The following is a 23,407-nucleotide window of genomic DNA, read 5'->3' on the forward strand; positions in this document are numbered from 1 at the left end:
CGTTTTTTATTGCAGTTTTGGTTTCCTCATGAAAGAATAAGTAACATGTCTTCGAAACATTTTTTAGATTTGTTGATAGATGACGCTAATAAATCGTATTTTTCGATTATAGCACCATCTATCAATAATTCTAAAAAAGTTTCGAATAAATGTTACTTATTTTTTCATGAGCAATCCAAATCTGCAATAAAAAATGGGAGTTCGTATTTCAGATTTTTAAGTTACTCCCCATCCCACCTCTAGGAGGTGGGCTGTAAAGTCATGTTTAGTGTTATTCGATAGGCTTTTGAAAAATATTGTACACGTGTTTTTCATTTGGAAGTGTATTTCTAGAGATATTAGACCATTTTTATAATGTACATATTATGGTATCACGATAAATCGATTTTTCCCATTATAGCGCGATCTATCCACAATTCGAAAAAATGTCTCGAATAAAAGTTGCTTACTTTTACATAAGGAATCTAAATCTGTAATAAAAACTGGGGGTTTCCTTTTAAGATTTTAAAGTTACTCCCCACCCCACCTCCAGGGGTTGTAGTGGGGGATCGTGTTTGGTGTCATTCGATAGATTTTAAAAAATAATTAAACACGTATTTGTTAGTTTTTCGAACTGATGTTTATTTCGCGAAATATTCGACCGTTCCTCTACTTTTGGGACACCCTGTATTATAAAATCCGTGCTATTTCATAAGTATCTAGTGTAAATGGAAAAAACGTATATTTTCGTTTGACGCACCTACTCATGTCTACCCTAAAATTTGAAGTTGTTTAAAGCCCCCAAGACAATAAACCACACACGCCCCGTGACCTCAGAGTAATAAAAATCATTAGAATTTTTATCAAAAACGTTATTTACATATCCTTAAAGTTTGCTTGCGACTGAGATAAAAATGCTGCTTACGACAGTTTCCAAAGATGATATTTCCAAGACAAAGGAACTTGGGCTATATAATTTAAATATAATGATCATTTGTTCGCCACTTAAATTTAAATAAAACAAACATTTTTCTTCGACAGCAAAGCACTAAGCTCCCGAAATCTTGTTACTTCAACGACATACGAATAAATCGGTTGCCAATAGCGCCGTCACACATTTGAATAGCAATTTAGCATGGGGGTGAAATTCTAATCAGTTTTTACGACAACATTTTTACAATAACGTGCTGTCTGTATGCCTTTCGACGCTTTCTGCTTTTTAACGGAATTGCCGACGGTTATATAATATACTTTCATTATTTTTTTAAACGTCAATACCAAGACTGGAAAATCATTCTTTTTCTTTTAATGTTGCAATGCTAGAGTATAGCCCAACATAAACAGCCCTGAACTTGTAATTATTTTTCATAAGGAGTGTTGCGTGGTCCTTTGTCACTATTTACTTTCTCTTTGTTATTTTTTTTTTATTAAGCACCCAAGTATTTATAAAATAACAGACTCGCGATGTATGTAACGCCGTAAATGACATACTAACCTTTGACGAACTTTGGAAACTTCTAGAAATCTTACGAATATTCTCGTACTCGAATGATCTGCACCCATTGACTAGATTTTCCAAAAAAATACAGAAAGATCCAGAAGAGCTTCTGGATCCATCGAGAATCTTTCATGCTCTATTTATGGTAGATTATTTGGAATATTTTGCATTCTAGAATTTTTCAGAAGATTCTATCGTCATTATATGGATTTATCAACTCCGGAAATTGAAGCATAAAAGTTTCCGATCCAAGCACAGTGTTGCCGTTACAATACATTTAGCTGCTGTTTTTCTTATTTCTTACTTCTTATCTTAATTTCTTATTCGTTTGACTATTTAGGTAAATCTTGATAAAGTAAAATAAAATAAAATGCATTTAGTTAGAAAAATGTGCATTTATTAACTTAAAAATCTACTTCTTGAGTAATTCATCAACATGGTTTACAATATTCTTAGCATCAATCTTATAGTAGTTCAACAAATCTGCTGGTCTACCGGATCTAGGAACTCTTGGAATGGCTACGTGTTTAACAATAATATTTCTCTCTTCAGCTAAAGCAGATAAAACTGCCTCTCCGATACCACCTTCTGGGTAATGGTCCTCAACCACCAATATTCTGTTACCGGCTTGGTGGGCGTTGTTGATGATTCCTTGTTTGTCGATGGGTTTGATGGTGAATGGATCCATAACTCTGACGTGAATTCCTGCTTTGGCCATATCCTTTGCTGCGATCAGAGATTCGTGGAGGGTGATTCCTGCTGCTATGATCAGTGCTTGGTCTTTGTTGCTGGAGATTGGTACAAGGGCTTTTCCAACCTGCAATTAATAGTACAACATTAATACAACTTATTATGCAAGGCAAAATTCGAGGAAAGCGAAATGTGGGAAGACGAAGAACATCCTGGCTTAAGAACTTGAGGGAATGGATACAGTGGTAGTACAGAACTAAGATTTATTGAGAGCGGCGGTCAACAGGTCCGCTTAGCCAGGGTCTAGGACGTTTCATCGCCACCGTTTCGATGCCGCCAGTTCGATGCCGATGCCGGCCGATTTATCGCCAGTCAATTAATCGCTATCTGATATATTTCCGAATTTTCGACAGTTACAATTATTAGTTATTTTTAGTATTAATTAGGAATTCTAGGAAATGCGAGATATGACGGCGATGAAATGGACTGGCGATGAACCGGCGGCATCGAAACGGCCGGCGATGAACCGGCGGCATCGAAACGGCCGGCGATGAACCGGCGGCATCGAAACGTCCCATTCCGGCTTAGCCATGATGATTTCCAACCTTCGATAGATTATGGAACTTGAAGAAGATCTGTTTGATTATCTTTTTACGGTAATCTTATACCAACGCTTATACTATATTATATTCTGCGATATCGCACTTGCAATTGCGCCACATTAATTTGTAAATGGACTTTAATAACACTTTTGATCCATTCACTCACTTTTCTATCTTTTGGACTTATCTTCGAGAGACGATATTTAGTATGCAAACATTAATACAGAATTGTTTAGATCAAAGAAAGGATGTTTTCATCCGTTTCATCGATTATGAGAAAGCATTCGATAATGTAAAACACGAACTAATGATAAAACACCTATACTCTGGGCTAATTAGCAAAATTCATGGAAAAGTTATTTACCAGCAATTTTATTACTGGAATCGAATTATAAGATCCTATATATTAATAATATAGGTATGCAAAGTCCGCAGATAGTGTGCTACTTTTTTTATAAACAAAATGGCGCCGACAAATCGTATTGTTTTCAATTATTGCTCTATAACTCCGAAGATTTTAACTTTACAACAAAAACATCCAAATAAAAATTCACCGCAATTAAATTCTGCATAGAGATATGTTTTTCCCGGTTTGCTCCGACGAAAATTTTCCTCGGAAAATGCGGGTTTTCCCAACAAAATCTCTAATTTTCAAATAAAGTTTTAGGTAAGTAATTATTAATCAATAATTAAATAACTTAGTGACATTAAAGCTTTCTTGGTACCTATAGATTATAATTCCAGAAGCCGGTGAAAATTAAACGAATATTTTAGCAACAATTCAATTGTTAATTAACAATTAACGATCGCAATAATAACCAAAATAATCATGATACATTGATGAAACTTATAAAGATTATAAAGATGAGATGCTTATTTAATATTTTATCGACAAAATATAAATTTTTCGTTTTTTGCATAATCTTTAAATTTTGAAAAAAAAATAGTTATAATACGCTGGTCTAATTAGTAAAGTACAAAGAAAGGTTATTTACCAGCAATTTTATTGCTGGAATCCAATATTATGATCCTATATATTAATAACATAGGTACGCAGAGTCCGCAGATAGTGTGCTACTTTTTTTATTAACAAAATGGCGCCCCCAAATCGTTTTTTTTTTCAATTATTGGTCTATACTCCGAAGATTTTAACTTTACACCAAAAACACTCAAATAAAAATTCGCCCCAATTTAATTCTACATAGAGGCAGGTCTTTCCCGATTTGCTCCGACGAAAATTTTCCTCGGAAAATGCGGGTTTTCCCAACAAAATCTCTAAAAATAAATTTTTTGGGCAAGTAATTATTTATCACTAATTAAATAACTTGGTGAAATAAAGGTTTCTTGGTATAGATTATAACTGCAGAAGCCGGTGAAAATTAAACGAATATTTTAGCAACAATTCAAGTGGTTATTAACAATTTACAGTCGCAATAACAACCAAAATAATCATCGAGACATTGATCAAACTTAGAAAGATTATAAAGATGTGATGCCTATTTAATATTTTGTCGACAAAATATAAATTTTTCATTTTTTTGCATAATATTTAAATGTTTAAAAAAATAGTTATAAACAAATTAACATTTCTCAGAAATTGTTTATTATATTATAATTTTAAAAAATACTTAAAATGCGTATTTCAAAGGTCTTGAAAATGAATGCTTTAAAAAAATTTTCCAACCATTTGCAAAAAAGTTATGAAACAGCAAAGTAAACATACGATTATTCCGTTGTTTATAATTTGTTTTAATTGGTTCAAAGCTTAAAAGTGAGTTTATGGTACAAACTAATTACTCTCAAAAATTATCAAATATTAGTTCAATGGTTATAATATAATCAAAGATTAAAAATGTTTTTTTTGTAATTTTTAGCGCGAAAGTAGGCTTGATACAGAGCCGGAGATAAAATGTTCACTCGAAGCGACTGACACGCTTTAAATTCGCGCGAGTTGTGTATGTGGACGGGTAGCTACGGTACTGTATTAGTCTACTTTCGCGCGTGTAAATTACAAAAAAATATATTTATAATCTTTAATTAAAATATAACCATTAAACTAATAATCATCATATTTTGTAAGTAATTAGCTTGTACTTTAAACTCACTTTTACGCTTTGAAAGAATTAAAAACGTTATAAACAACGTAAAAATCGTATGTTAATTTTGCTGTTTCATAACTTTTTTTCAAATGGCTGCAAAAAAGTTCTAAAGCATTCATTTTAAAGATCTTTGAAATACGATTTTACCTATTTTTTTAAAATTAGAATATAATAAAAACTTGCTGAGAAACGTTAATTTGTTTATATTTTTTTTTTTAACATTTAAAGATTATTCAAAAAAATTAAAAATTAATATTTTGTCGACAAAATATTAAATAGGCATCTCATCTTTATAAGATTTCAAAGTTTGATCAGTGTATCATAATTATTTTGGTTATTATTGCGACCGTAAATTATTAATTAACAACTGAATTGTTGCTAAAATATTCGTTTAATTTTCACCGGCTTCTGAAACTATAATACAAACCAAGAAAGTTTTTATGTCACCGAGTTATTTAATTATTGGTAGATAATTACTTATCTAAAACTTTATTTGAAATTTAATGATTTTGTTGGGAAATCCCGCATTTTCCGAGGAAAATTTTCGTCGGAGCAGATCGGGAAAAACATGACTTTATGCAGAATTTAATTTCGGCGAATTTTTATTAGGGTGTTTTTGGTGTAAAGTTAAAATATTCAGAGGTATGGAGCAAAAATTAAAAAAAACACGATTTGGGGGCGCCATTTTGTTAATAAAAAAAGTAGCACACTATCTGCGGACTTTGCATACCTATATTATTAATATATATATAATCATAAGTTTCGATTCCAGCAATAAAATTGTTGGTAAATAACTTTTCCCAAAAATGGCCTATTCTCCGATAAATCAGCCCAGACTACTATAAGAGTTGGGCTTAAATTCCAAGCATCGACAATCTGTATTGGAACCATATAGCAACAGTAGTCAACAACAGTAGCAAGTCACGTAGTGTGTCCGGTTAGTTTCGATATGTAAACAATGAATGACGTTTAATAAACGTCATTTTATTTTGTTATATCTTTTTTTATAACAGCTCCAGAATGACTGAACTGAATTAACTAAATTTGCAGAAGTCCAAAGAAGGTTTAAAAGGTGAGCAAATGTGAAATTGTAATGCGTCTATTTACTTTTTTACGTTTCCCGTGAAATCCATGCTTTTGTCACTTTGCTGAACTAAATATGGTGTTTAGAATTGTTTCATTACATTTATAATTATTAAAATGTATTGCATTAATGTTCAAACTTGAATCTTCAACCTTATAGCAGAGAAAATGTTGAAAAATAGTTTTTATTATTGTAAGTAAACATTGTTTTAAAATTGAAGGGTACAGGGGAAAACAAGCTAATTCAAATTTTATGATTTTAAGATAAAGCAACTTGTGATGGTACACGACAACCCTCACGGAATTTTCCTAATTTATTTGTTATAAGAATAAGGTCAATATTATAGTTGCAATTTGTATAATTTATTACGACAGTAGCAAAGTTCAAAGTATTCAACTCATTCGCAAGACTGCAAACAAAGCACACGTCATTATTGAAATACGTATAGCATAACCATATATGGTAATACATCAGTGGCGGCCCGTGAGGTAGTGCCATAGAGCCATGGCACTACCTTGCTAACTATGCAGAAACATATTTTTTATCTTAAAAACATTTTAATGCCTGTTTATTTTTTTTGTGAATATTTCTCTTTATTTTTATAAATTATATCAAATCTGGCAACTGTGTAGCGCAATGCAAATCTACCGACTCTGGCCACCCACAGCTGACCGGATAAAGGATGAAAATCACAAAAATCCCAGTGCCGAACGGCATAGTGGCTCGTGAGAAAAGAGAAAGATTGTATGAGCATCCTGTGTAAGTGACAGAGAGAGAGCGGTATTGCACTTTTAACATACGTTTAAATTGGAGTCTCGGTGCCAGGCTCGAAATCTCGAAAAGGAAGTTAGTGGATCTTAAGATACAATGTTTTAGATCTACATATTTCTAGTTTCTTTACGCGTTCGCTTGACGCTATTGTGTTTATTGTCTACTACTGTATTGTATATTTGTGTTTATACTCTACTATATTTTTTAATTTGTAATTATTAGTTAGTGCGTTGTGATCGTGGGTGTCGTAGGTATAAAAATAATATTTTGATTATTTTCTACGTTTAATTTATTTATTGACAATGAATCAAATTAGTATATTAAAAAACTCTTTTGGTGGTTTTTCGTTAGAAAAAAAACTACAAATTAAAGAACTCGGTCGGCCTTTACCCGATTTAAAAATTGAAAAACAAAGTGGAAATGGACAAAAACTTCGCTGTCGTAAGTTTAATAAAATTATTTATGATAAAAATAGCTGGTTGTGTGGTTGCGAACAAACTAATAAACTCTTCTGTTTTGTATGCGTTTTGTTTGGAGGTGACGAGACTTGGTCAAACAAAGGCACCGATGATCTTGTACATATATGGGAGAAATTGAAATCCCATGAAAAATCTAAAGTGCACATGAATAACGTTTTTAGCTTTTCAATGCTTGGTAAGTTAAATATAAAAACCCAATTAAATTCAGCTTATCGTGATACTCTAATTAAACATAATGAACAGGTAGATAAGAATCGATATTTTTTTTATTTATATTTTATATCCTTTTTGACCATATCGTAAAACCGCCACAAAAAATTTAGGCAGCTGCCCGGATTCTGGCACTACCTTCCTAAAGTTATACGAGCCGCCACTGTAATACATATGGGCATTGTTTTTAATATAATAGATATAAGTGGGAAGGTCGAGTACCTGAGACATCGTTGTTGGATCAGTGTGTTCGCTGAACTCTGCTGGCGCGTAGTCAGGGGATATAGTTACCGAGATATGGGTCACCTTGACCTATCCTAACGATAATGTCGGTCGACGTAGTTGTAATTGTACCTTTAACCTTGTAAGAATAAAGTTATGTAAAAAGTTTAAGTTTGTTTGTTCGGGATAGTGTCTTCGTCCAGCAACCCCCAACATCACAAACTTTAAAGTTTAAAACGCTACAAATACTAAGGTTTCTAGTATAGAGTCAGAATTTGTTTTTACCATTATGTTTTTAAACTATCTGAGACTCAAGGTTAAAAACTGAAAGAATTAAAAAAAATTTTGATAGAAAAATCAAGAAGATATTTTTCAAGAAGTTTTTTGCTGAATGTATAACAATTTAGTTTTTTTCAAGTATATTGTACAAACAGTTAAACTATTAAACATTTTCTAACGTATCGTGTTTTTGCCCTCGGAGCTATGCTAACAACAAAATCTAACGTATGTTCTATAGGATAACGTCAATATCTTAAATTCGCCAAATCTTGACTCAATTCGTTTTTCTCCTATATCCTTCAATTATTTTTAATTATTAACATATTTTCAGTATATTAATTTTCAAAATAGAGATATTCATGAGCAAGGACTTCTTTACACACTTCCTATACAATTAATAAAATTTGATATCAGAAGGTATACTTTATCTAAAGATATTCTTCCTTAGACTTCTACAAATATTTCAAAGTCAAAAGTAGCCAAATCCAGTCCTTCTCGAGTTATAAAATAAAAAAATATAAAAAAATAAGAGGCAGAAAAAAATGGATGGTTTCAGATAAAATTGGAGGATGCCAGAAAGAATTGAGGGAATGAGACAAAAATGGAGGGTGTCAAAAAATTGGAAGGAGATACGATAAAATAGGAGGATATCACAAAAAATTGAGTGCAGTGACTGTAGAAGGCAATTGAGTGTATTCCCCGTCGCATGGCGATGGGCAAAATCACTACAGTAAAAGCCAGAGTTAGAATGCAGTGTTAGGGCGTCCGCACATGGATCGACGCTCGAAGTAGTCGACTCGATTCCAGTCGCGTAGATCTCCAGTAGAAGTTCCTTCATTGTGGCATTGAGCTCCGTAGACAGGGCGTTTAGGATTGCAAATCTTCTCGTCTTGTACTACTCTCGTCCCTTGCGATCGGTAGCGCGCGAGAAAGTTCGAGTGACACGCACGTTTCCAGTCATGGAGCGTATTTGTTTCTTTCGTTTTTTGTTGATTTTTGCGCTAAATTAAATTTTGTTTTTTTTTAATATCGGCGAATGTTATGTTGGTTGATTGTAGTACTAGTAGCTTTGTGGAAATATATTGTTTGTAATATAAAATTCTGAAAACGTTGAACTTGTGTTTCTAGGTGTTTATTATATAATTGCTCATTGTATACAAATTATATTAAAAATGTAACAATATTACCGTACTTTTCACAGATCGAAATAGTTGTTTTGGTTGATATAAACAAAATGATTTCTTCCTGATTGGAAGATGTGAGCAAATTGAATCGACTAGTTTGTGGAGAGCAATCGCTTGTACCGAAGGGTTCGTACAAGACGAGCAAGACACGCGAACTTTGAGACGTGTCTTCGATCGACCCATGTGCGGACGGTCTTAGCCTTACGGCGGTATGGATGCCGCTCATGTCTGCACAGTAGTAGGTGCGTGTATACAACTGTAGGCAATTGTTGTGTGCGCGTATATGCGAATGCTATAATTCTTAAATCCAGTCCTAATGCACCGCTCGGGGCAAACCGGCAACGTGATCGGCGGTTCTCCGGTAAGAAATACATTGCCCTATGCTACCTGTACTGCATTCTAACTGTGGCTTCTACTTTAGTTATAATAATAATAAATGAAAAACTTACTTCGAAGACCTGGTCGTTGGGGTAGACAACAGCAGTTGGGGCTCTAGCTGTACGGATGAAAGTAATTCCTTTGGTGTTAGCAGCTAATTCTACTGCTCTTTCTACTGATACAACATCGGATGGGTAGAATACAGTGCTTCCAGGAACAGATCTGAACATAGCGAGATCTTCAAGAGCCATCTGACTGGGACCATCTTCACCAATGGAAACACCACAGTGAGAACCGCAGATGTTAATGTTGGACTGAGAAATGGCGGCCATACGGATCTGAAAAATAAATAAATCTTAAGTTTCACTCTTACTTTCAAAGATTACTAATATGCTAATCATGGTTGTGAAAAGAGATGCGATTTTTTTGTAGAAAGGATAACATATGCTTGCACTATTTATAACTGTGTAATAGTAGGGGAGGCAAGGGGCCTATTGGGTTGTGAAGATTAGGTCTTAAAACCAAAAAAAGTTAAGTTTTCCGCTTTAGTGGGGATTTTCGAGTTAATTTAATTTTCCATTTCCAAAAATACTTTTTTCCAATTATAGCGCCATCTATGAATAATTTGAAAAATGTCTCGAATAAAAGTTTTTTATTTTTACGTAAGGAATCCAAATCTGCAATAAAAATGGGAGCTCCTATGTAACGGGAGCACTTCCGTGGGGTCATGTTTGACAAATATTGAACACGTATTTTTCAGTTTTTCGATCTGATGTTCATTTCGCGAAATATTCGCTTTTCTGTGAAACTCTGATTCGCCCATTTCCTTACTAGTCCAGAAAGCCACTGAGCATCCGCTAGGAAAAATATTCGGATATAATATGATTAGGATTTTTTGCACAATCTTACTCAAAATGGACCCCTTTTAACAAATTTACATGTTGCCAGGTCCAAAAGTGGGTCAAAAATTTTTTAAACGTTTTTTTTTGTTTTATTCCTAAAATTATTTTTCTTGCATGGAACAAATTTTTTTTACGTTTTTTGGATCTTTCCAAACAGAAAAGGTCTTTCGTAACTTTTCTCTAAAGTTGATAGTTTTTGACATATAAGCGATTCAAAATTGAGAAATCGGCCATTTTTAACCTTCAAGAACTATGTGAAAAACTTAAAATTTGAATGTTGCCAAGGTAGGTAGATATTCTTTAAACATCGATTGATGAAATCCCGAAGAATTTTTTGCAATACAGTGTTCAAAACTCCTTTGTTTTTTAATTTCTAATCACGCGTGCGCGACACTATTTTCCACCGTTGCATGTGTATACAGTATGGTGCAAATGAAAGGAATTAATTCGTTATTTCGTAAACCGGCGAATTTAAGGAAAAAACCCGAAACAGGTCGATTTTTATTTTTAAGTTATAATATTGTGGCATATATGGTATACTAGTGACGTCATCCGTCTGGGCGTGATGACGTATACGATGATTTTTTTAAATGAGAATAGGGGTCGTGTGGTAGCTCATTTGAAAGGTTCTTCAATTATCTATTCAGTAATGTAAACATTTACATAATTATTTATACAGGGTGTCCAAAAATTTTTTATTAAATTAAATTATTTGACAAAAAATGAAGTAGAAGGACACCCTGTATAAATAATTATATAAATGTTTATATTACTGAATAGAGAATTGAAGAACCTTTCAAATGAGCTAGCACACGACTTCCTTCATTACGCCCAGATGGATGACGTCACTAGTATACCATATATGCCACAATATCATAATTTAAAAATAAAAATCGACCTGTTTCGGGATTTTTCCTTAAAGTCGCCGCTTTACGAAATAACGAATTTATTCCTTTCATTTGCTACATACTGTCGGTGGAAAATAGTGTCTCGTACGCTTGATTAGCAATTAAAAAACAAAGGAGTTTTGAATATTGTATTGCAAAAAACTCTTCGGGATTTCATCAATCGATGTTTAAAGAATATCTACCTACCTTGGCAACATTCAAATTTTCAGTTTTTCACATAGTTTTTGAGGGTTAAAATGGCCAATTTCGCAATTTTTTAATTTTTAATCGCTTATATGTCAAAAACTATCAATTTTAGAGAAATGTCACTAAAGACCTTTTCTGTTGGGAATGTTCCAAAAAACCTAGAAAAACTTTGTTCCATGCAAAAAAAATAATTTTAGGAAAAAAACAAAAAAAAACGTTAAAAAAATTTTTGACTCACTTTTGGTCCTGGCAACATGCAAATTTGTTAAAAGGGGTCCTTTTTGAGTAAGATTGTGCAAAAAATCCGAATCAGAATATTTTTCCTAGCGGATACGCAGTGGCTTTCTGGACTATACGCCCCGCTCAAATCGTCAGATTGGTGAAATATAAACTGTTTTTCATGTACTTAACTTAATACCTTGTCTTAATCTGACGATTTCGAGTTTTTTAAGAATATATTTTTTACGGACTGCCTCCACGCCGGTGTGTTAAGAGTCCATATTATGGTAGGGTACATTTACAGGGTACAAGGTTTCTCCTCATGTGATTTTCTGACGCCCTCGAGTAAAATCCCCGCTTGGGCTCCCCTACCATAAGTAATCGCTATTTTTCAGTTTATTTCCTTTTAGTACTTTGACACTTTCTCATAGAGAGAAAATCTTATTTTCAGTTTCTTATGAATATTGTGAAGCATCTTAACTTCAACGTACTGTGTGTTTGTGCAAGTGGGAAGCTCTCCAACATCTGCATTGGCTCGACAAGAAAACTAATTGACTGGCGCCCAAGAGTACACAAACGTAGCAGAGGACGACCATCAATTCGCTGGGTCGACGGCATTAAACGAATATCCAAAAAATGTCAACAAGACGCACAGAACCGTGAAGAGTGGCGAAAAATGGGAGAGACATATGTCCAACAGTGGACAGAAGAGGTTGCATGATGATGAGTTGAGCTAAAGGATCACTGTCATTTTAAAATGACAGTGATATTCTTAGAATGTTGATGCAATTGTAAAAGATTAGTATTGAAAAAAAGGTAGTAATTTATAAAATCGCAATCACTTTGGTTAGTTAGTAACTTGTCTTTATTTACTTACTTGATCAAAAGCTCTTGTGAAGAAAGCAGCGAAGGTGGACACGAAAGCAATGGTACGGTCTCTGCAGCTAATTCCCATAGCTACACCAACAAGATTTTGTTCAGCAATAAAGCACTCAATGAAGTTCTTTGGTCCGAACTTCTTCATGGCTTCGGAGAAGGTTGAGTTGCTCATATCGCCATCGAGAGCTACTACTCTGGGGTTGGTTTCTGCTAGCTTGACCAAAGCGTTACCGTAGGCTGCTCTTGTGGCCATCATCTGTCCTTGTTTGTAGTTTGGTGGGGAGGAGAGTCTTACGTTGTTAATGCTTACTGGTGCGACTTCTGCGAGGGGTGGTGGAATGTTGTATTTCAGTTTACCTTGGTTTCTGATAAGACCTTTGAGATGCTTGAGGATTTTTTCGGTTTCTCCTCCAAGGGGCTTACCGTGCCAGTTTTCTTTATCTTCGATGTCTGGAAAATCTCTTCCCTGTAAAAGTACGTTGAATATTAAACAAATAATGTTGATATTCTGAAATATGTTTTCAAAAAAATGTGACAAACAGTACCTATATCGAATTTTTAACAAACTGATTATATACAGGATGTCCCAGACTAATTTAGCCAGGCTATATCTCTTAAACGAATAGAGATTTTCGAACGGGACAAAAACTGATCTATTCCATTTGTAATATACTTTAATATGGCGTAGAAAAAATCATCCCTTAAATATTCATCCCTTAGTTACAACCCTTAGCTTTATTTTTTTAATAGCACCCTGTATATTTTTTTATAGTTTTGAATGTGGTCTTCTATGGTCTATTCAACAGATTTTTTAAAAATAAAATCGATTTGTAATTAATCAAGAAAATATCAGTTTATTTTTTATTGTTGTCTCCCAGACTCATTTATCCAGGCTATATCTCTTAAAAGAATAGAGATTTTCGAATGGGAAAAAACTCATATATTCCATTTATATTACACTTTAATATGACGTAGAAAAAATCATCCCCTAAATATTGATCCCTTAGTTACAACCACTAACTTTAATTTTTAATAATTATAGCATAATTAACAAAAAGAAAAAATAAACTGATATTTTCTTGATTATTTACAAACCGATTTTATCTTTAAAAAATCTGTTTAATAGACGATAGAAGACCACATCCAAAACTATAAAAAATATACAGGGTGCTTTTAAAAAAATTAAAGTTAGGGGTTGTAACTAACGGATGAATATTTAGGGGATGATTTTTTCTACGCCGTATTAAAGTGTATTGCAAATAGAGTATATTAGTTTTTGTCCCATTCGAAAACCTCTATTCGTTTAAGAGATATAGCCTGGATAAATTAGTCTGGGACACCCTGTGCCCTGTATAGACATGAAATGCATATTTTGGAACAACATATACAGAGTGGGCCAAAGAAAACAGTCCACCTCGATATTTGGCAGTATTTATTAGATTTTAAGGAAATTACGAAACAGGTCGATTTTTGATCTAAGGGGGACACATTTTTGTGGTACATACATCTGTCATTTGTCAACCCCCTCCTTTCCACTTTCCCCACCCTTTTTTTTAATAGGAAATAGGGGTCGTGTGCTAGCTCATTTGAAAGGTTATTCATTTCTCTATTTAGTAATATAAACAATAACATAATTATTTATACAGGGTGCCTAAGAAAATTTTTTTAATTAAATTAATTGACACAAAAAGAAGAATGTATGTAATTTATTTATTTCAAAATACATTTTACTGTTGTCACAAAACAGAAAAAAATGTTTTTTGATGAATTAACTTTGCTTTTAGTTTAATTTCAATGTTCAAGCTGCCACCCATCTGCCTCTTGGTAGGTTGAATATTGAATTTAAGCAACAAACAATGTTTATTTATTAAATAAACATTTTTTCTGTTTTCTGTCAGCAGTAGAATGTATTTTGAGTTAAATAAATTACACAAATTCTTCTTTTGGTGTCAATTAATTAAATTCAAAATAATTTTTCTTAGACATCCTGTATAAATAATTATGTCAATGTTAATATTACTGAATAGAGAATTGAATAAACTTTCAAATAAACCAGCACACGACCCCTATTCCCTATTAAAAAAAAAAGAGATGGGAGAAGTGGAATGGAGGGGGTTGACAAATGACAATGTATGTACCGTAAAAATGTGTCTCTCTTAGATCAAAAATCGACCTGTTTCGTAATTTCCTTAAAATCTAATAAATACTGCCAAATATCGAGGTGGACTGTTTTCTTTGACCCACTCTGTATAAAAAGCATATTAAATGGAGATAAAAGTGAGCTCGAGTCGAAAGAAGAACTGGACAGAAAAATAGAAGAGATTACAAGAAGAATTCAACAGGCAATGTAAAATAACATTCCAAAAGAAAAGACGAACAGCAGAAATCTATTCCAGAAGAACTAGAAGAAATCATATAAGAAAGAAACAAAACTAGAGGAACATACCAAGGAACAAGAAGAATCCAAACTTCGACTACAAAACCAAACCACAAACCAAAAAATACCACAAAATCATCGGGAAAAAATCAATACATGTCAGACGGACCAACGGAATAGAACCACAGAAACGATAAACAACAACTACGAACAACGAAACGAATTCATATTAGAAAAAGAAGACAACCAGCAGAAGTAGCAAAAATAATAAAAAAAATTAAAAGGAATTAGAGCACTAGGAATGGAAGACATCCACAATATTGCACTCAAGGAACTACCGAAGAAAATGATAGTGCAACTATTCTACATATTATACAGATTCTGTCTAGAATACGCATATTTTCCAAACAACTGGAAACATGCAAAAATTATTCGTCTACTAAAACCAAAGAAGGACTGAAAAAGATCAGTAAGTTACATGCCAATATCACTACTGGAATCACTTTGAAAAATATTGGAAAGGACAATCTACAAAAGAGTATACCAACATGCAAATTCGGTTTCAGAAAAAACAGGAAAGAACAGAAAGAAAAGAACAGGAATAACAATACTGGACATGGAAAACACAGTTTGGAAAACTAGGCTGCCTCATTACTAAGTCAACATAATATGTAATACATATTTGACTAATAGAACTTTTCAGGGTTCAGCTGACAAAAATATGTCCAGGATGTAGGTAGTCCAAGAAGGGATGCATCAAAGCAGCATTTTATCATCGATACTATATAAGTAATATTTCTGTTTCAGATGTGCCCACTTTTAGAGAGACTCGAAACCCACCTAGAGAGAATTTCAGACTATACAGATAAATGGAAGATAAAGATCAACACAGAGAAGACCTAGTTCATATCTTGACATCGCAGACCGTACCAACCAGAGAAGAATTAACGATGAGAAGAAATAGAATCCAGTCGGAAGAGGTCATAAAATATCTAGGACCCCATCTCGACAGAAGATTGAACTAGAATAGTAGAGCTACACTAATTCCCACTTACCTTATAAGTTTTAGCAATGATAGCTGTTGGCCTTCCTTTAACGGAAGCAGCAGCATCGAAGGCCTGCACCAAAGCACCTATATCGTGTCCATCGACTGCAATGGTGTTGAAATCGAATGCTTCGAGTCTTCTCTTGTAGATGTCGATCTGGTGTCCGACCATGGTGGGTTGAGTTTGTCCAAGTCTGTTAGCATCCAAAATAAGTACCAAGTTGTCGAGACCGTAGTGGCTAGCGAAGTTGACTGACTCCCAGATAGATCCCTCTGCGCTTTCTCCATCGCCAATTAGACAGTAAACCCTAGAAGAGAAAATTAACTGTTTTGAACAAAGTTAGTCATAAATAATATAATTTGCTTAAACAGAGGAACTTCAGTACAATATTTAAGTATAATATGTAAAAAATGATTAATAGCAAGCTGAAAATTTGGTGTCTAGTCGGACAAACTTTGATGGATGGGAACAATGGAACTGGGTAAGTTTTCATTGTGGAACGTGATTTCAATTGTGGAACGTGTCATCCTGACAAGTTTATGATTGTGAAAAGTAGCAAGTTGTTTTTAAGTTTATGCAATAGCAAACTTTATATAATATATGAAAAAAATTTTGTCCGACAAATATGTTGGGCATTTTAATAAGTCCGACACGTAGAACATGTCAAATGGAAGGAACTATATTGGTGGTGATGGTAAATAGCAGTCTGATTTTATGCATGAGAGTTTAATGAAAGGGTAGCAAATCAATTGGAATTTCTGTCCGACAAAATAGATGGGACGTTTTCGTAGTCTGACGTTCGAATCCTGTAATCTGTTCCACAATTAAAACTTCCCCTATTCCAGTGTTTCCATACATCAAAGTTTGTCCGACTAGACACCGTTAAGCTATTAACAAATTTTCAGCTTGCTATTAATAAACTTTTTTTGGAACTTTTAAAACTTTCTAAATATTCAGAATATGCTTTTATGTGCAGCTACTATAAATATCCAATAAGAAAGCAGAAAGTAACAGAGATCATAACACTTAGTACTTTACCGTAAATAATAGTGTCACACGTATTGTATTCAACTACTATAAAAGGAGATTTTAATCGATTTTGGAATCAAAATAGTTTTTTGAGAATAAATTTGTTCTGACCCCGGTCCTGGAAGTCCAATTTGCTAGCATTTTTGGTAGTAGTACAAGGTCAGGTAATTTAAAAAGACAAATTTTTGTATACAGGTAGAAAATACACTAGAACGAGCTTTACATTAATGTAAAAAAAGGTTCATTAAGCTAAAAAATTGTAGGTATATTTTTAGTTTCTTTATAATATTCATACTTATTATAAAAGTAACTAAATTTTTAAATAATGTATTTTACATAAATATGTTTTTCTACAACCGTGTTAAAAATGCAATTTTTAGCACTCCATAAGAGTGTTAAAAATGCTACTAAAAGGCAAGCGTCCACAGACCCGCATCGTACGCAACGGATTTTAGTTTGCCTTGTACACAAACTTATGTAACCGCGTCCACTGATCCGCATCGTACGGATGGCATAGGGCTTTTCATTCACAGTCATTTGTTTCGAGCTTCTGTCAAATGTCGTGTAATCCGTGTATATTAATATTATACACATATTATACAACATATGACAGAAGCTCGAAACAAATGACAATCGATGAAAAGCCCTATTATCGGCAATCATTGTAACATGCCAACTAAAATCCGTTGCGTACGATGCGGGTCTGTGGACGCTTGCTTTTAAGGCACTAGTGCTTTAAAATTTTTATGGCACTGCAGTTCCTATTGACCGTATGGATCTGTTTTTAGGTGGATGTGAGAGGTGGCATTCAGATCTTTGCGGATAAAGTTAGGTGATAACTTCGTTAATAATAATTGATTTATGCTCCTTCTCAAATATGCCCGGAAGATTAGTAAAAAAAAATAAAATATTTAAAAATTTCAAAAAAATTTCGTTTTTTTTTCTACTTTTTTTGCTTATAACTTAAAAACTACTCATTTTAGAACAAAGTCGTATGGGAAAAAAAAACAAAGATAATTAAATTTTATATCAGATTGGTTAAAAATGTCTTAATTTATCACCCTTGCTTCAAAATAGCAATAAATATAAAATAAGGGGGCAAAACAAGCCTGTCTTTATTCAATGATTTTCCATCACTTAGGTTACACTTGGAACCTTCCTAATTCGCTTAGAAAATTTTTGTAATGTGCTAAAACCGTACACCAAATTTCATTAAAATTGACTTACTAGATTTTGCATAATAATTTTGCAATCTAAACTTTCTTTAAAAAATTAAAAATTTTTAAAATCTTGCACAACAAAAACTAGAGCATACAAAGATTTGTCAATTTTTTTACATATAAAGAAGTACTCCACCTATCTAATGCACTTTACAGAATTGAAATCGGATTATTTAAGCAGCCTCAGCAATGTTTTAAAGTTATAATAAACAATTTTTTGGCTTATAAACAAATTAGTGCTGTGGCCAGGAGGGAGTGCTACGGGCTCCTTTATTTAGATGGACTTACCCAAGTTTTTTAATGTATTTTGACCCGTAGAACACGAATTTTTTGGGTAACAGTTGATCCGGATGACGATAAGATTGTTATAAACAAAGAACTTGAGGAATTACATAAAATCGATTTTTCGCAAAATAAAACATTTTTTGTATTTCTTGGGTAATTCTAAGCAAAAAATGTTTTTACAAGTTTTTTCGTAGGATGCATAGTTTTCGAGATAAACGCGGTGGAACTTTCAAAAAATCGAGAAATTGCAATTTTTGAACGCGAATAACGTTTGATTAAAAAATAAAATAGCAATTCTGCTGACAGCATTTGAAAGTTTAAGTCATACCGGTATACCGGTTTTAATTATTGGCACTGCTAAAAATTAATTTTTTTATTATTAAACAAAGCTATTTGTTTATAAGCCAAAAAATTGTTTATAAATTTAAAACATTGCTGGGGCCCCTTAAATAATCCGATTTTAATTCTGTAAAGTGTATTAGATAGGTAGAGCACTTCTTTATATGTGAAAAAATTAGCCAACTTCTAAATGGTCTACTTTTTGTTCAAAAAGATTTTAAAAAATTTGAACTTTTTTAAAAATATTTAGATTGCAAATTTATTATGCAAAATTTATTAGGTCGATTTTAATGAAATTTGGTACACGATTTAAGTATGTTACAAATAATTTTCTAAGCGAATTACTAAGGTTCTAAGTGCCACCAAAGTGGTTAAAAAATATTGAATAACAACAGACTTATTTTGCCCCCTTATTTTGTATTTATTGCTATATTGCAGAAAAGGTAATACCTTAAGACATTTTTTACCAGTCGTATATCATACAAAATTCAATTATCTTTATTTTATTTCGCTACGACTTTGTTCCAAAACGAATCGTTTTAAAGTTATAAGCAAAGAAAGCAGAAAAAAATCGATATTTTTCGAAATTTTTAAATATTTTAATTTTTTTATTAATGTTCCGGGCATATTTGAGAAGGAGCATAAGTCAATTTATTATTACTGAAGGTGTCACCTAACTTTATCTGCAAAAATCCGAATGCCACCTCTCGCCTCCAAAAATAGACGTTTTTTCGCAGATCCTTACTGGTCTAATAGGCAATTTTGATGTGTCAAAAAAATATAAAAATGGAATGTCAGTCAAGTTCAAGTAAAAGTTTTTGTAGATATTGTCCTGTAATTACGTTTGTAGAAAAAATATTGTATGATATGCGTGTTAAAAAGTACATTTTTAAGGCACTCATGTGAATTGTAGAACTCGCTTCGCCCATTCTGCAAATTTTCACATGCGTGCCTTAAACGTGTAGTTTTAACACATATCATTGTATAACTAGACCAATGTGTAGATAAACATGTGTAGATAAACAATGCTTATATGATAAATAACTATTAGCTCAATATTAGGCAGTAAAAAATTAATCATTTTTAAAAATTACATTGAATAAAAGCACCAACATGGGAGAAAAACAACTTTAATAATCTGCTAAGCAGACGACGCAATCTCTTTAAGTGAAGAGAGATGATTTACAATGTGGGCTGCACCAGTATAACCACCAGAAAATTTAACGTGTTAATTTTCTAAAAAAAAGACAAAATGTATGGTTATATTAGCAAATCTAATGTGATGTAAATTAGAGCTGGAGCATCAGATAATGGAAGCGTATGGAAGCGAAACATGGACGCTAACAAAAAGAGAAGTAAATAAATTGCTGGTGTGGGAACGTAAAATCCTTCGAATAATATATGGCCCTTGCAGAGACAGCGTGACAAACGAATGGAGGCGCAGATACAATAACGACCTAGAGTCTCTATTCGGAAAAGAAAATCTAGTCAGATATATAAAGGCTTATAGACTCAGATGGGCAGGGCATGTGATACGCAGTAACGACAATCGCCTTATAAACAGTGTGTTTTGGGAAAGGCCAGATGGAAGGTCTGTAGGGCGGCCTAGAAAAAGGTGGAAAGATGCAGTCAAAGAAGATGTAGAGAAAATGGGAGTGCGACAATAGGAATTAGTGACACAGGACCGACAAACATGTAAACGCGGCAAAGACTCACGAAGAGTTGTAGCGCCATTGATGATGATGATGATCAGATAATAGAGCAAGTGATACAGTTTAAATATCTAGGTATCACACTATCTAGCTACAGAAAGCTCCTAACAGAAGGGGAAGATTAAATGAATAGAGCAAATATACAGAATACCTGAATGAAACAGTGTAGGGAACCAATATGGAGAAATCAAAATATCTGTAAACAAATGAAGGCAGAATTTACAAGACAGTCAGTGGACCAATAGACCGGTCTATTTAGACTCAAAAATAGGAGTGAGGATACAGTAATTACTATCAAGCTGAAAATTCGCAGGATTGTTCAAAATACCGTCATAAATGAAATCTAAAAAGTCCTCATAAATCCGACTCGAGCTAAAAAATTTACGCGTGGTCAAAGGTCACCAAATATAGTTTTATCATAAAATTGGTTCTAACAAAAAATGTAGACTAAATAATTATCTATAAAAATGTCTTAATACTTTTTTTAAGAGCCACCGTTTTTGAGATACAACGATTGAAAGAGTTGAAAGAGTTCTAATCGTCATATTATTAGTACATCACATATTATACGTCACTGAAGCTGTAATACAAGTAAAAATAATATTCTATCGGTCAACTTAACTTATATTACAAATAATAATATAAGATATTATAAATATGATAATGTTTCTACTATACAGCTTGCGGTCTACCGAGGGATACAATGTATAAGCTGTATTATATTACAGTGCCAACAAAAAAATCTTTACAAAGTGAATGTAACGCGAAAATAATAAGAATTATTATTTCAATTTTACGGCTTATTCCCAACAAAAATAGTAAATTGATATGACAAAGTATTAACTTATAATAATTCTTTTTACTTATGCGTCTTATTCAATTTGTAAACATGGGTTTTGTCGAAATAAACACGTTCTATCGGTACGTCGGCTAATCTAATCACCCTACCTATTCTTTTCTCAGAAGGGTTTGAACATAATAATAACAATGAAAGCCAACTTTCTAGGCAAAATGTTTATTGCTAAGTACTAATAAACATTTCAGTTTTACAATAAACTTTATGCAAATTTAGTTTGTTTACTATTGTGCAAATTACACCGTAATCTTCCTGGGTGGCGAAATCCTTCAGGTAGATGACACCCTCGAGGTATTAATTAGTCGTGAGTACTACTCCGCAGTGCATTCGATCTGCAGCGGGTTAACATATGCACAGATAGCCAAGCAGCCATTGGGGCTCTTATAAGCCCTAAGGTGAACTCTAGGCTGGTGTGGGAATGTCGACAAGAACTTGACAGACTGGCACAACATAACAATGTTATACTGGTATGGGTTCCAGGTCATCGGGGCATATACGGCAATGGAAGAGCTGATGCACTTGCCAAGAGAGCATCAGCTACAAAATACCTGGGTCCAGAGCCGGCCGTGGGAGTGCCAAAAAACACCGTCCGCAAATGAAAAAAAGCCTGGATCCGAAGCCAACACAACTCACACGGAGAGTGTACCCGGTCAAACACATGGCAAGATGTATATCGGACATACATACATGTGCTAGTAGGGCTGAGTTACTGCTGAAAACAAGCAGGAATCAGCTCACGAGTCATAACAGGTTTCCTCACTGGACATGTGCTAGTTAAGGGTCACCTGCATCTGCATACAATGGGGGCTGTTTCGTGGAGACTTGAGCTGCAGACTCTGTAACAGAGAACCTGAAACATATTCAACCATATTTTGCATGACTGTGAGGCATTGGATCGAAGGCGGCAAACTCTTTTCGGAGACATCGAAGTGACTCCAAATATATATGGCTCCCACCCACCCAGGGTTCCAGAATTCTGGAATGGGTTTCATAAACGAATGGAAGATGTACAATAAGCCAAGTGGCTACAGTACAACCGGTTCACAACAGACGGCTTCCAGGAAAAAAACTACTCCGGAGTGAAAATACGTGTTAAATGTTAAACCTATATTTTTTAATCTATTTCGTGTTATTTTCATTGTTATAAATAAATGTCAGAATATTGTTTTATTTGTGCTAAAATTTTAAGTGAAGGTGAAATTGTTACCGTTGAACGTGGTATAAAAACATTAATCAATGCAAGTACTGAAAGAGCTGATGAATTTTTAGAATTTCTTTAAAGGGCACAAATCTGTGACCATACATGTGGAATGTCGTAAAAGTTATACTCGAAAATGTTCTATTGCTGCAGCTATTAAAAGAAAACATGAAAAACAAGAAGCCAGTACATCTAACAAAAGTCCTCCTCTTACTAGAGCACGTGTAAGTGAACCAGCTTTTTGTTTTAAAAAACGATGCTTATTTTGCGGCCAGGAATGTAATGAAGAGCGTGAAAAAAAAAGCCATCGGATTCTCGCCGTAAAATTAAACAAGTAAGTACCCTAACATTAAAAGATTCGATTCTGGGAATAGCTCGGACTCGTTCTGATGCTATAGCCAAAGCTGTCCTTGCTCGTGTTGAATTCAAATACGATTTCCCTTTTTTTTTATTTATACCTACCGCTTTTTATAACTTTTATCAATTTTAACCCTTGCCAATATCCATTATTCTATAGCTTCAAATTAAACAGAATCACAACAGATCCGTGGAATAGCCTACTGGGGAAACCACGTTAAAAAACGCGCTAAGTAACCTCAAAGGTGGTGTGGAAACGTGTGCGCATATTATGACGATTACAACTTTTTGAATCGTTATATCTCAAAAACGGTAGCTCTTAGGAAAAAAAGTAATAAGACATTTTTTATAGATAATTATTTAGTCTATATTTTTTGTTCGAACTAATTTTATGATAAAACTATATTTGGTGACCTTTG

At 33.6% G+C, this 23,407-nt stretch overlaps 1 protein-coding gene and 1 long non-coding RNA gene across 2 annotated transcripts in view; one reads left to right on the forward strand and one right to left on the reverse strand.

Annotated features, from left to right (window-relative positions):
• Window positions 1–1,852: 1,852 nt before the first annotated feature.
• LOC114335466 (transketolase-like protein 2) overlaps window positions 1,853–23,407 on the reverse strand; it is a 54,781-nt gene continuing 33,226 nt past the window's right edge. The window contains exons 3-6 of the mRNA XM_050657911.1: window positions 16,002–16,299; window positions 12,568–13,035; window positions 9,547–9,813; window positions 1,853–2,294 (exon numbers count right to left, since the gene is read on the reverse strand). Of these exons, the coding sequence (XP_050513868.1) occupies window positions 1,890–2,294; window positions 9,547–9,813; window positions 12,568–13,035; window positions 16,002–16,299 (1,438 nt within the window). The 3' untranslated portion in view covers window positions 1,853–1,889. The remainder of the gene's footprint in view (window positions 2,295–9,546; window positions 9,814–12,567; window positions 13,036–16,001; window positions 16,300–23,407) is intronic.
• On the forward strand, window positions 5,842–16,047 carry LOC126889551 (uncharacterized). The gene is made up of 2 exons (XR_007700081.1): window positions 5,842–5,940; window positions 15,754–16,047. It is a non-coding gene; the product is annotated as an uncharacterized LOC126889551 (long non-coding RNA).

The sequence above is a fragment of the Diabrotica virgifera genome, chromosome 8 (genome assembly GCF_917563875.1).
Source record: "Diabrotica virgifera virgifera chromosome 8, PGI_DIABVI_V3a".
In the NCBI taxonomy this organism is placed as follows: Eukaryota; Metazoa; Arthropoda; class Insecta; order Coleoptera; family Chrysomelidae; genus Diabrotica; species Diabrotica virgifera.